General features: G+C 42.6%; 1 protein-coding gene across 1 annotated transcript; it reads left to right on the top strand.

Annotated features, from left to right (window-relative positions):
• The first annotated feature begins 449 nt into the window (after nt 1-449).
• Nucleotides 450-13,629, top strand: TEX36 (testis expressed 36). The gene is made up of 4 exons (XM_053583527.1): nt 450-532; nt 6,865-6,996; nt 7,683-7,763; nt 13,330-13,629. The coding sequence occupies exons 1-4, from the start codon at nt 482-484 to the stop codon at nt 13,627-13,629; spliced, it is 564 nt and encodes a 187-aa protein (XP_053439502.1). The 5' UTR covers nt 450-481.
• Nucleotides 13,630-14,284: the final 655 nt, after the last annotated feature.

Here is a 14,284-nt window from a genome sequence, read left to right as displayed (position 1 = left end):
TTACTGACGTGAACAAAGTCACCCCCAGGCTGGGACTCAGTCTACGTCTCTGACAAGGAAAGTTTGGGACAGATGGTTTCCATGGGGACATCCAACTCAAACTTGTTGGTTTGGGGACTTGGAGGGTACAAAGAACTTGCCATTACCCCAAGATTGTCTTGTCCTCACTTGCCTGACCTGATCATGCGGCTTTCTCAGCTGGAACATGGTGGCTCTTTGCCTCACACCTTGGGGAGGCAGCAGCAAGGACCTAGTGGCAGGGACCCTCAGCGAGCTCAGAGGACCCCTCCGCCCATTGTGATGCGTGAGCACCCACTCCATGGCAACAATGGGCACCCCGGGCTGGGGAGGCTCTCCTGGGAGAGACTGAGAAGCAAAGATCAGTACAGGGAGGAGGAGGAAGAGGGGCTTCCACATGGGCAGGGCTGATGCCATGGACTAGTGAGGGGCCACCTCAGCCCCCTTTGGCTTCCTGGAGAGAATGGCCAAAGGGAGACGCTTCAACCCACCTTTGGACAAGGATGGAAGATGGGTAAGGAGGACCGTACCCCGAGGCCCTTTCTCGTGCCACATGGGGGTGATCAGGGGCACAGAACTGATTCACATCCTGCTTCTGCTACCGACCACGGCATAACCTTGGACAAATCACTTCATTTTCCTTGACCTTAGTTCCTTCATCTGTGAAAAGGGAATCTCCTAGCATTCGTAGGAGGATTGAATGAAATAATGCACGTGAAATGCTCAGCACACTGGAGCCTTGTGTGCTGCCCTCTGTTCTTTTTCCTTTTTCTGTGACACCTGTCCTCTAACGTTCTCCGTAACTCCTATTGCGTGCATGCTGTGTCTTCCCTTGCTAGAATATGAGCTCCGTGAGGGCCGGGATTCCGGCCCTTTTTATCCACAGACCTCTTCAATGCCTGGAATAGAATCTGGAGGTAGGGGGCACTCAACAAACGTTTGTTGAAGGAATCCATGTTATACTAGAAATCTCTAAACACTTTTCTGTCGGCTCACAACCTAATTCCCTTAGTGCCACCGGACTGTGAAGGAAGTTTTTAGGACACATCATTTGAAAACTTCGCTTTCCAGCTTCAGGCTCTTCCCTAGGCTCCTCTCCCTTGATACGGCTTACAAAGCCCAGGGGAATTTATTGCTATTCTACCATCTCCAAGACACATTTGGGTCACAGCCAAGTGTTAGGTCTCAGCCTTGGTGGCTCAAGCGCTTCTCTGATTTTCTCTTTGCTGTGTATATTTCATGTACTGACAGGTCTTGTCCCTTTCTAATTTCTACACTTCATTCACAAAGAGGTAAAGGGGGAATCCCAGCAGTGGACTGTTGCTGACACCCTCCCTACACTTACAACGAGAGACAGAGTCAGAGAAAAACCTGAGGTCAACTTATTTGAGGGCAGCAATAGGTAGAAAACGGTTTTAAACTTTTTGTTTAAAAGAAGAAAAAAGAACGGAAAAGACTTCAGCAAGTTTGGGTCTGAAGGCTTTGAAAAATGGACTGATGGGCAGCGCCTGTGGCTCAAAGGAATAGGGTGCTGGCCCCATATGCCAGAGGTGGTGGGTTCAAACCTAGCCCCAGCCAAAAAAAAACTGCAAAAAAAAAAAGGACTAATTTTCCCACTTGGACATAACCTTGGCTAAATAGCTTAGTTTTTCTAAATCTCAGCTTCTTTGTCCACAGAATTTAAGCATAATGTCCCAAGGGGAGAGGGCTATTGTGGGGATCAAAGATCCATTCAGGAGTGCTCAGTAGAATGCATGCCCACATAGTAACTTCTCGATACTTGCTAACTATAACACATGCGTTGTGTATGTATGTGTTTATATATGTACACACACACCAAAAATTATACCCTGTTTCATTCCACAAACATTTAATGTATGGAAAATATATACAATAAAATGCTGAAGTATAATTGAAGCAAAAATTCATAACCAGATTAAATATATTTTAGAATAAGAGGCTGATGGGCGGTGCCTGTGGCTCAGTGAGTAGGGCGCCGGCCCCATATGCTGAGGGTGGCGGGTTCAAACCCAGCCCCGGCCAAACTGCAACAAAAAAAAAAAAATAGCCGGGCGTTGTGGCGGGTGCCTGTAGTCCCAGCTGCTTGGGAGGCTGAGGCAAGAGAATCGCTTAAGCCCAGGAGTTAGAGGTTGCTGTGAGCCGTGTGACGCCACGGCACTCTACCCGAGGGCAGTATAGTGAGACTCTGTCTCTACAAAAAAAAAAAAAGAATAAGAGGCTGAGACTAGGAAAATATATAACAGATAATATATGACATAATGGCCCGTGTTTCAGATATTTTAGCATTAAATTTAACTCTGAGTTCCCTGGCAGCCAAAGTGAAATGAGAAATAATGTAAATTACATAATGGGAATTGCCCATGAAGAGAAAAAGAGTTTTCTCAGACTAACTAGTTTCCCTTTTACCATCCATCAGTCAGGATTGTATTTGACTGAATATTATAAAGGCTGGCTACTCTGTCTTAACCAAACAGGAGTTTATCTTTCTCAAGAGACAATAAAATTCAGCAGCAGGCAGCCCAGCACAGCTGCTCAAGACGGTCATCAGAAGCCCAGGTTCTTTTTAGCTTTCTGTTATGCCATCCTTAATGTGGCAGCCTCTAAATAATGAGCCCACAACCTAGGCAGGAAAATGAGGGGACAAAGGACAACAAGACAGAAAATACCTGAGTCTGTCCTTTCATACTGAGAAAACAATGCTTTTCCAAGAGTCCTGCATTGCAGATGTGGGCTTCCACCTCTTAGGGTCCACCTCTTAGCTGCAAGGGAGTCTGGAGAGGTATTTTTTAAGCAGCCATAATCATTGCTACTCCAAAATCAGGTTCCGTTGTAAGGGAGAAAGTGAGTCATTATCTCAAGGCAGACATTTCATTTCATCCTCCTATCAAGACCACAAGAAAGCCGCCCAGGGCTGGGGTTTTAGGAGGAGAGGCACTGGCCCCCAGAGATTGACTCGAGCCCTTGGCACAAGTCCTTTCTGCTGTCAGCACCTAAGAGCAAAAAGGGAATAGTGCTGATAATGAAGTTTCCAAAGTAACTTGTAGAAGAGTTGGGAAAATTAAAGAAATTGTTGGCTTGGAGTCAGCAGCAGCCCATTTGGGAGGACAGTAATTGCCACATTAGAGGTGACAGTCATTTTGCAGTTGACCTTGCTGGTTGTAATCTGGATGTTGCTGGATAGAAAAGACTTTTTCCACACACTTTCACTTTCCTATTTAATATTTCAGTCACTGAGTGATTGAATGCTGCAAAAATTTCACCGCCAACTAGTTAAAAAGCTATATTTCACGGTTACAATACCTAACAGAAGGGTTTATTTCACAGCTATCATGTTATAGCCATTAAATATATATTTTAAAAGAGTGAAATTAAAATGCTAGAGCCATTTTTTTTTAAAACAGCGATTTAGTTCACAGACTTGCAGAATACAAATGAACCCAAGTCAGTTGTCACTTCACTGGTGAGAGCCGTCATTCTCCACGTTAGAACAACCTTCCCACCCACGGCCTGCTTTTCCAAAGCTTTCCAGAGAGATGTGTCGATTTAGCCAGAGGTCCTCAAACTTTTTAAACAGGGGGCCAGTTCACTGTCCCTCAGACCGTTGGAGGGCTGGACTATAGTTAAAAAAAAACTATGAACAAATTCCTATGCATACTGCACATATCTTATTTTGAAGTAAAAAACAAAACGGGAACAAATACAATCACACTGCCTTATGTGGTCCGCGGGCCATAGTTTGAGGACCCCTGATAGTCAGACCAGAGTAGGGGCGTTGGGAAAGGATATCAGCCCAAAGGCTCTTTGTATTATTTATATTTACCTTTCAGAAATAATTATTTGAAAACATTTAAAAAATAGAATATAGAGTGAATTAGAAATACACAGAGTGACTTGGAAACGATTTCTAGAGTATATTGTTAAGTGAGAAAAGCGCGGTGTGAAGCGATGTGTACAACATGATCTCGGTTTTTTTGTTGTTCTGTCTTTTGAGACAGAGTCTTACTTTGTCTCCCTTGGTAGAGTGCCATGGTGTTCTAGCTCACAGCAACCTCAAATTCTTGGGCTCAAGCGATCCTCTTGGCTCAGCCTCCGGAGTAGCTGGAACTAAAGGCGCCTGCCACCACGCTCAGCTATTTTTAGAGATGGGGTTTAGCTGTTGCTCAGGCTGGTCTCAAACTCCTAAGCTCAAGCAATCCGCCCACCTCGGCCTCCCAAAATGCTGGGATTATAGAACATGATTGGATTTTTGTAAAGCAGTATCAGTGTTCTGACGTGTATAGGTGTGTGTTTGCAGATGATCATAGGAAAGCTCAGTTGTTAGTATTGTGATCTGGGTGGGAGTAGAGGTGACACGGGGGGAGAGAGAAAGCAACCAGAAGTTCCTGTTAAATGACAGGGTATTTCGTACATTTTAAGAATCACTTTTGTAATATGCCATCACATATGCAAAATTGTACATGTATCTGTTCTTACAAGGATATATGAAAAGGATGGTCACTGAATAGTTAAGGAAAGCGTGACAGGATTACAGGAGGTTTTTTTTTACTTCTTTCTTTCATGTTCTTCCTTATTGTTAAAGCTTATTTTTTCTTTAAGCCGAGAGTATGTATTACAACTCTAACCAGGAACAAATACGTTTATTTATGTGGTGGGAAAGAAGACAATGCAATATACACATGTACACAATGCTGGTGAGTGGGAAGACGGACCCCTCACTCTCTGACCCCTTCCCAGTTCCCGGCAGGGGCTGGGGAGCGTTTGTGCACTGGAAGCCGTGTTGGTTCACGGGGGTGCTTTATAGCCTTTGACCTCCCCCCCCCATTCCTACTCTCCTCACCCCAGACAGATCCATTCCAATGTGCACTATGGGAGTTCTTTTATTTGGCGTGCTCTGGGACATCACGTGTGGTTGTCGTGGGCGTGGAAGACTGAAATGGTGCTGGGATGGAGATGTCCTTCTGTTTCTTTCCTCCTGTTCCCTACGCGCCCACTGCTACGTGTTGTCTAGTCCGCGGCTTCTCAAAGAATTCTCCACCGTCCTGCAGAGAAGGCACCACCTGTATCCAGCACACGTGGCGTCATCCGCCCAGCTTCTTAGAGGCGGCAGCCTGCTAACCACGCTCTCGTGCAGACGTTCACAAGTCACCTGAGTGAATATACAGTTATGTTGGGACTTGAGAAGGACGGGAGAGACAGAGATGGCAATGTTGGCCAAGGTCATTAGATTCCAAAAGAAGGAAGAGGAATAGGGACAGGGGAGGGGATAGCTGTGAACAAAAATAGAACATGCAGACAGTGAGCACTACCGGGGTGCAGGCATCTTCTTTTCTAGTCAAATCTACCAGATTAGGTAGCTCTTATTATCATTCCCATTTCACAGGTGGGGACACTGAGGCTCATAAAAGTTCAGTGTCTTGCATCAGGCTCACCAAGTAAGAGAAGGGGCTGGTACAGGCCTCGGGCCCCCCTGCACCTGCAGCCTGCGTCCCCACCACATTGTGCTGCTTTCTCCTTGGGTGGGCATTTCCACCAAGAGTTGGGGCTCATCCTTTGCTTATTTTAATGTCCATTCATTCATCTCCTAGAGATCCCTGCTTGAGAGGTCACTCTGTTAAGGCGGCTTGTAAGAGACAACATTCAGGCTTGGGGCCCGTAGCACAGTGGTTACAGCGCTAGCCACATACACCAAGGATGGTGGGTTCGAACCCAGCCTAGGCCAGCTAAACAATGACAATTATAACAAAAAATAGCCCGGCGTTGTGGCGGGGACCTACAGTCCCGGCTACTTGGGAGGCTGAGGCAAGAGAATCACTTAAGCCCAAGAGTTGGAGGTTGCTGTGAGCTGTGACAGCACAGCACTCTACCAAGGGCAACATAGTGACACTGTCTCAAAAAAGAAAAAACAAAAACAAAAAAGAGAGATGACATTTACATAAATTGGGTGGAGCTGCTGTGGCCATGAAGTGCCAGGAAAATCTCCTCCAGGAAGAAAGGACTCCTTGCTCTGGCCATGGACAGCAGGACCCCCCATCCACCCCAAAGGCTCCCTTGGCTGAAGAGAGCTGCCTTCCCAAGACCACCCCCTCTTCCTGGCATCAGACTTCCAATAACTGATCTATTAGATGTATAGAGGCCAGGTTGCCTTGCCCCAACTCCCAGGGGCCATCCCCCACCCAGAACTCCCTGAAGCATTGGCTGAGGCCCTGGTTGGGACTGCCTCCCTCTGCTCAGGCTGCTGCTTCCCCACCCTTTTATAGGCAGATCGCAAGGGAACCCCCAAATATACTCCTTGTCCTCACTCTTCTTGCTTCATGCCCTTCCATCTCCTTTTCTCCCCCACCCTCTACCATCCCACATTCCCAGTGGAGGGTCGGCTGGAGCCCTTGCTCCTCCCCTTCTCCTGGCCTCACACCTCCACTGCTGGTAGTCAGCTCTCCCCGTACCCTTGGGTTGGATCCCAGGCGCCAAGTCCTGGGAGCTCCCTGACCAGAGGAGATCTCAGATAACACATATCTGTCTTCTTGGACACATCTGCTCACTCTCTAAGGGCCACACCCCTTCTCAGGCTGCAGAACCACTGCCAGGCTCAAGCATAGCAGGGGTGGCCCCTGTAACTTGAACCAACCAGCAGTGATGGCTCTGGGCCATTACAATGTTTTTTGTCTTGGAAAGAAAACTTGAAAATTACAAAAATTATGCCATTTCCTTTGCACGCCAGAAGCACCCAAATTGCATCTTAATCATGATACAGAGGAAGTCCAGATACTTGGTTAACGGATTCAGATGTATCTGGTTTTAATCAAGCCTTTTTTGCTATTTTTCCAGTTCCCTCACATTGGACTAATGCAGAGGACACCAGAATCCATCACAACTGCTATGTTAAAAGAGCCTCAGTGTCCACAGATGTCTCGGCAAGTGGAGGAGAAGCTACCACCAATATACAGAATCCGGGAGAAGGTGAGTCCAGAGCTCTGGCCACAGCTACATGAGGCTGTGGAGCCTTGAGGGTAAGGCACCACTGGCGGTTTTGGCCAGACAATACTTCCTTGTAAGAGACGGCTCATTTTCCATCCCTGGACCCTTAGGGCTGGTAGTATCCCCAGTCCCATAGCCTGGTACTCTCCAGAAGGGCCTGCCTACTGGTCCAGACCATCAGGTTAGGCCCCTTCCAGGGACAAGAATTTGTTACAGCTCATAGTTCATAAACATACATGGTCTGTCTTCCCAGCTGATTCATGAGCAACTTTGGGGACACTGCAGTGGCAGGAAGGAGAAGCAGGTGTTGACTTTGCACCTGCCAGACTCACCCTATGACCTTGTCCCTGGTCTTCTGGGATCCCTATTGATCAGATGAAGAAGTTGGTCTACATGGCCTCAAAAGCCATACCCAGGTTTTGGCTCTATCAGCCTACTCACCTTTCTATCCCTGCCTCCACATAAAGTGTTTTGAAGGAGAATTTACATGATGTTTAGAACGCTGGCAAGAAGGTGGAGTTTCCAAGCCCTAAGCTGAGGGGCCCGTTTTCATCCTTGCGGTCTTGGGCTGTTTGCTCCATCTATCTTGGCCTCACCGTCCTCCTTCCACACCAGTTCTGACTTCAGTTCTGACTCTGCCGTTTCATCTCTTCCATGCTCTTTTTCAGCAAGCAGTAAATAACAACTTCCCCTTCTCTGTTCATGACAATCGGCACAGTTTTGAGAACACTGTTTACTACTTTGACTCCGTGAGTATTGCTTTTCAAATTACTGATAAAACAGGGAGTGACATGAGGGCTCTAGATCTTCTGAGATGTACCGAAGACAGGACTGACCTTAAAACCAGAACAAGGTCAGCCCAAAGCAAGGTCTTAAACTAGCCTCATAACAGGCTACAAAAAAGACGCTCAAAGATCTCAAAGTTCTATGCAGCTTTCAAAGTCCACATCGGCTTTCTGACGAGGTGTCTGTGCTTTATAATTCTCACAGTGCCTTCCCACAGATTGTTGTGAGCCTTGCAAAGATTTTCCATGGGACGGAGGGACTGCTATGTGTGTTTCTGGATGGCAGAGCCAGGACAGGTTGGAGCGAGGGATATGCATATAATGTAAGGAAGGGGTTCTTAATTTTTTTCTAGAAGCACTGGGTTGCCTTTTTTTCTAGAAGCACTCAAGTTCCTCATCACCAGGAAACAAAGTCTGACAGCATGGTGGCTGGCACGGCCCTGTGTGATGGAAATACATTGCAAGCTGCATATGTAATTTAAATTTTTTTAGTAGCCACATTAAGGAAAAAGAAACAGATGAAATGAAATGTAATAATATATTTTATTTAACTCAGTAATTCCCCAATTTATCAGTTCAACATGTAATCAATATAATTTTTTTTCTTTTTTTTTGAGACAGCGTCTCACTTGGTTGTACCTGGGTAGAGTGCCATGGCATCATAGCTCACAGCAACAAACTCTTGAACTGAAGCAATTCTCTTGTCTCTTAAGTAAGGGACTACAATCATCTGGCACAATGCCCACCTAGTTTTTTGCCTAGCTTTTTCTATTTTTAGTAGAGACAGGGTCTCACTCTGGGTCAGACAATACTTCCTTGTAAGAGGCTAGTCTTGAACTCCTGAGCTTGAGCAATCCACTTCCCTCGGCCTCCCAGAGTGCTGGGATTACAGGTGTGAGCCACCGTGCCTGGCCTAATCTATATAAAAATTAATGAGACATTTACATTCCTTTTCTCAAACTTAGTCTTTAAAATCCAGTTCGTATTTTACACTTACCTTACATATCAATTTGGATGACTCACATGTCAAGCTAGCAGCCACCAGACTGGCCAACACAAGGTAAACACATGCCAGGTGGTAAAGAATGTCACTGATCTCTTGGTGTGTGTCACACTTTATGGGGGCAAGACATGATTGCAAGAGGGACTTTACCTAACAATTGCAATCAGTGTAACCTGGCTTATTGTACCCTCAATGAATCCCCAACAATAAAAAAAAAAAAGAATGTCACTGATCTCTGAGGCTCCCTACTCAACCTGAGCGCCCACGGTGATGAAGTTAATGATGCCCCAAATCAGGTGTTTGCAATATACCAGCATTTCATACTATTTCATAGTCTCTCATTCAACCCTTACAGCAAACCCATGGGCTAATTACTCTTCTTTTGGCCCAAATTTCCCCTTTCCTCTCAGCTACAATGACTCAACTAAACTGAAGTGGCTTAACCTAAAAAAATAGGGTTTGCTGCTGGCAGAGCGTTAAAAACAGAATCAGAAGCCCCTCATTGCCCAACTCTCTAAATGGAATGTTTAACATTGTTTTGCAAATAACCAAAGTAACATATGTCCTTTAAAAATTTAGATAATGTAAAGTTATTTAAAATTAAAAATACACTTCACACCCTTATTTTTCCTTCTTCACAATCTCACCTTGATAATTTGTTGCTAATAATGGTTTGATGGGTAGAATCTGAGAATTTTCACAATTCACACGTGAAAATACATACATAAATGTACATCTTGTTAATGATGTAAACAGGATTCTATCACATATATTTTCCCAGGGTTATAATACTCTCACAGAAAGCCCTGGAAGCTTTCCAACTTTATGTTCTGAATAGTTTATATAACATTTATATTTTCAGTTTAATGAAAGATAAAATTTGCCCACAAAATTACTTGAATTTGATATTTTCTTCAGAGTTAGTTTTCTATTACTTTTCCCATTTCGCCTTTGATTATCAATCTTTCTACTTCTTTTTGGGTAGATTTTGCTAAGGCTTATTTGTCTAAAATTTATCTAATTCATTTCAAAGTTACTGGTATAATAGCTCTTAAAATACTCTTATTTTGTTGTTCTTTTAAATTTTTTCGGTTGAATGTGTGGTTCAGATAGTTGCAATTATTTTTGTTAATAAATTTATTAAAACTATGAATATTATTCAGATTATTGCTTTGGCTACACCCAAAGATGCTTCTAATTAAGATCTTATTATTACTATTTGCTTCCAAATAGTCTATGATTTAATTATTTTAATTTCTCTTTTTACTAAAAAATTTCTGGAAGAAGGTTTCTAATTTTCTATATGGTTGGAATTTTTTAAGATCATCTATTTGTTGCTAATATCTAGTTTTATGTGTTATAGTAAACTTTAAAGAGTACAATCTATAATTTCTACTTTTTGAATCATGGGATTATTTTTCTTGTCCTTATATGGGTCATTACAAAAGTTTTGAGATACACAAAAATGGAGAAATGTAAAAGCTGTGTGGGCAGAAACAAATGAAGCCTTCCCAGCAACATCCATAAGCCAAGCAAGTTGAAACTTGCATGGATGAATCCAAAAGGATGCTGTGGAATGTTTCTTGGAAGTGAAATAATGGACCATAAAACAGTCTGTCTCAAAACTTTCATAGCGATGTACATCTGTGATTAATTTTAACAAGTGTTCCATGGGTATTTACAAAGCATATATATTTCCCCCTGTTGGTTACAAAATTCTTTGTATTTATTAATTTAGAGCTGTTAATTATGTTTCTCAAATCTTTCATCACCTTTTCTTACTTTTTATCTTCTTGTGTCAATTTAGGCTTCTAAGATTATTCTTGAATTTCTAAAGATTTTTTTGCCTTAAATAGTTTAATACCTTATCTTTCTGAATAAAAATTCATGGTTGTTTTATTTGCTTGGTGGCTTTTTCCATTTATCAATATGAAGTGTCCCTCTCCATATGCTTTAACACCTTAAGCCATGAGGCTGTAGCGAGCTATGACCCCATCATTGCATCAGCCTGGGTGACGGTGACTGTGAGACCTTGTTTCAAAAAAAAAAAAAAAAAAGGGCGGTGCCTGTGGCTCAGTGAGTAGAGCAAGCTGTGACTCATGGCACTCTATTGAGGGGGACAAACTGAGACTCTGTCTCTAAAAAAGAAAAAGAGAGAAAAGAAAGGAAAGAAAGAAAAAAAGAAAAGGAAAGGAAAGAAGAAAGAATGTTTTCACAAAGAAGAAAAATACAGCATGAGGCCAGTCATGGTGGCACGCCTGTAATCCTAGCACTCTGGGAGGCCGAGGTGGGTAAATTGCCTGAGCTCACAGGTTTGAGTCCAGCCTGTGGCAGAGCGAGACCCCCCCTCTCTAAAAATAGCTGGGCATTGTGGCAGGCACCTGTAGCCCCAGCTACTTGGGAGGCTGAGGCAAGAGAATCACTTAAGCCCAAGAGTTTGAGGTTGAGCTGTGACTCCATGGCACTCTACTGAGGACAACAATGTGAGACTCTGTCTCAAAAAAAAAAGAAAGAAAAAGGAAAAGAAAAAAGAAAAATATAGCATGCTTTAAAAAAATCTAGGAGTCTTTTTCTTTATATGAGAATTTAACCCATTTACATTATTATGACAATTTATATTTTGCTTTCATTTCTGCTGTCTTGTTTTTATGTTTCCTATTTATTATGTTTATATTTTGCTTCTTTTCTTTTTTTGACTCTTACTACAATGAAATGTGTTTCTTTTTTTTTTTTCTCCCTCTCCTGACTTTGCTAGTTGGTTGAATTTACTTGTTCACTCTGTTTTAGAATGTTTTATTAACATTCTACCTTCAAGTATAGTTTTTAAAAATATATATAGTAACACTATATTATTATACATTTATCATATTAATATAAAGATTAATATCTTTCGCTTTCCCCAAGAATAAGGCAGGCCATGCAGAGTGTTTTATCTTACCCACTTTCCGTCCCAGGGGCTCCTATATTGGTGGCCCAGGTCACGTTCCTCCAATTCCTGGATGTGCCATTCTAGGACCTCAACCTGGAGCTTGAAACAGTGGCCCTGACTTCTCAGTTAGGTCTTCCTTTGTAGTGTTTGAGATTTTAAAATGAAGATGTCAACATATATTAAGTGTGGCAATCTGAAAAGTTTATTTAAACATGTAATTACAAAACTTTATCTTAGAAGAATTTGAATGCCTTTCCATCTTATTAAAATCATGAAAGTATTTCAAAAATTAAACAGTAGTGACAGATCAAGAAACATATACTTTTAAGGTGCCTGATGATACATTGGTATTACAAAACTCATCAAAAATCTTCTGGGAGGAGTAAGGGCACAGTGAAGAAGCAGGCTTTTTGTCAATAGTAACCTTACTTTTGGCTTCTTTCCCAAAAACTCTGTATAGTTTCTCTCAGGAATAAATTTAACATAAATTGGAATTTTAGGTCTAGTTTATTTCCTTTCATTCTTTCTTTTCTTTCCCTCCTTTCCTTCATTCCTTGCTCGCTTCCCTTGTTTCTGTGAATTCTTACTTAAAATTCCAATTAATTTCATAGTCACATTATCTGTAAGTATTTAGACTTGATTGTGAAAGTTTAGCTTGCTACAAGCCTCCCAGCTCTCTCCCCTGGTATCCACAAGTAAGGTTTTCGAAGGGCGCGGGACACTGTGCTGGCATCCTTGTGTGTCCTCCAGCTGCTCTCCCCCTTTCCTCCCACTCTGGCCCTGGGGGCTCATCTATATGGGCTTCATTCCTGCTCCGATTGCGGGACCTGGAGCCATTGCACAGGGCTTCCTACATGTACCCACATGTGTAGGTAGATCCTTATAAACTCCCCTCAAATTACCCTACTTTGAGAGTGCCGTTGTTCTCCTGTTTTGCAAGCTCCACACTGACCCTTCCTAACAGACGAACTTATTTTACTGACGTAAAGCCTAGGTAATCAAATGTCTATTTTCTTTCCATCTTTTGTGTCCATATACCATTTTCTGCCTAGTTTTCAAATAGTTGTGACCAAATTGAATTTTTGAATACACAGCAATTCTAGGGTTCACACGTAAGGTGCTGAGAGTTACGGAAGAAGGCTGTGGGTGGAGACCCAAAGGTAACTGCTTCTTTTAGGGAGTTCTTGGGGCTGGGAAGGAATCCAGGCTCATAGATTTATCAGAGCGAGACCCATCTGCTCACAGAGGGCTGGGAGGCAGCTAGGGAGCCGGGGGAATTCAGGAACCCACCTGAGGCCCCTGGGCTGGTTAATAGGCTGCTCCTGGCTGGACTCTTTCTACTTCTGCCTTCTGTTTCTCTGAAAGTCCAGTTCTCTTGGTGGCACCAGCAGGCTGTGAGCACAATAACCAAACGTCCCCAGGATGTTATAAGTGTCCCCAGGATTTATAGCCTTTAACAGGTTGATGAAGGGGATCTTGGAATGGTTGTCATGTGGTGCATTTAAACATACCTATGTCATATATCTGGTGTTAATAAAAACCTCAGAACTATGTAGCCTTGCATATCTTCCTCCTAACCTTCTCGTAATTCTTTTCAGGGCCTGGGACATAAGAAGGTCTCCCCAGATAGAAGACAACATCTTTCAAGAAATTTCAATCTTTGGGCGTGTGACTATGTTCCCTCTTATGTGGACAGCTTCTCAAATAACCAAATATCGTACATGTATAAGGAAGCTGTGGTGGTCCCAAGTTTCAGGCGCTTTCCAAGACATTATAATGAGATATGGAGATCTTTCAAATTTATCCCTGGGCAAAAATGCTATACAGAGTTTCTGCAAAAGAAGCCGAAAGTAAGGTTTACTATTGACGGAAACACTGTTTCTTCACGGGACCCTTAATCTTCCCAGAAGGTTCTTGATGAGTTGCATAACATTGACATTTCATCAGGTATCTTAAACATATATGTTTCTGATCCAGCACTACCGTTTAATGTTTGAAATACTTTTATGATTTTTAATAAGATTGAAAAACATTCAAATCTTTCTAAGATAAGTTTAAATAAACTTTTGAGGTTGCCACATTTACTTTTGGGGAGTTTTAAAAATTACATCCTTAATATATGGCTACATTTTCATTTTAAAATACCAGACAACATAAAGGAAGCAAAAAACCCCCTTGATTTCACCATGTCTCCAACCTTTGCCTGTCCCCAGCTGTAAGTTAACCACTTGTTTTTAATCTGCAGTTACAATCATATACATGTGCATAAATACATAAAAATTTGAACATAAACTATGTTGCAGAATAAATAACATTCTATAGCTATCTTTTGATATTTCCAATAATCTATTTTGGAGTTCTGTGGTGTCAATATGAATAGAATGATTTTCCAAAAACTACTGCCCTGGCTTGGCACCCATAGCTCAGTGACAACTACAACAAAAAATAGCTGGGTGTTGTGGCAGGTGCCTATAGTCCCAGCTACTTGGGAGACTGAGGCAAGAGAATTGCTTAAGCCCAAGAGTTTAAGGTTGCTTGAGCTATGACACCACA

Source organism: Nycticebus coucang, chromosome 3, assembly GCF_027406575.1.
Source record: "Nycticebus coucang isolate mNycCou1 chromosome 3, mNycCou1.pri, whole genome shotgun sequence".
NCBI classification, from domain to species: Eukaryota; Metazoa; Chordata; class Mammalia; order Primates; family Lorisidae; genus Nycticebus; species Nycticebus coucang.
This window is presented reverse-complemented; position numbering and strand designations above follow the sequence as displayed.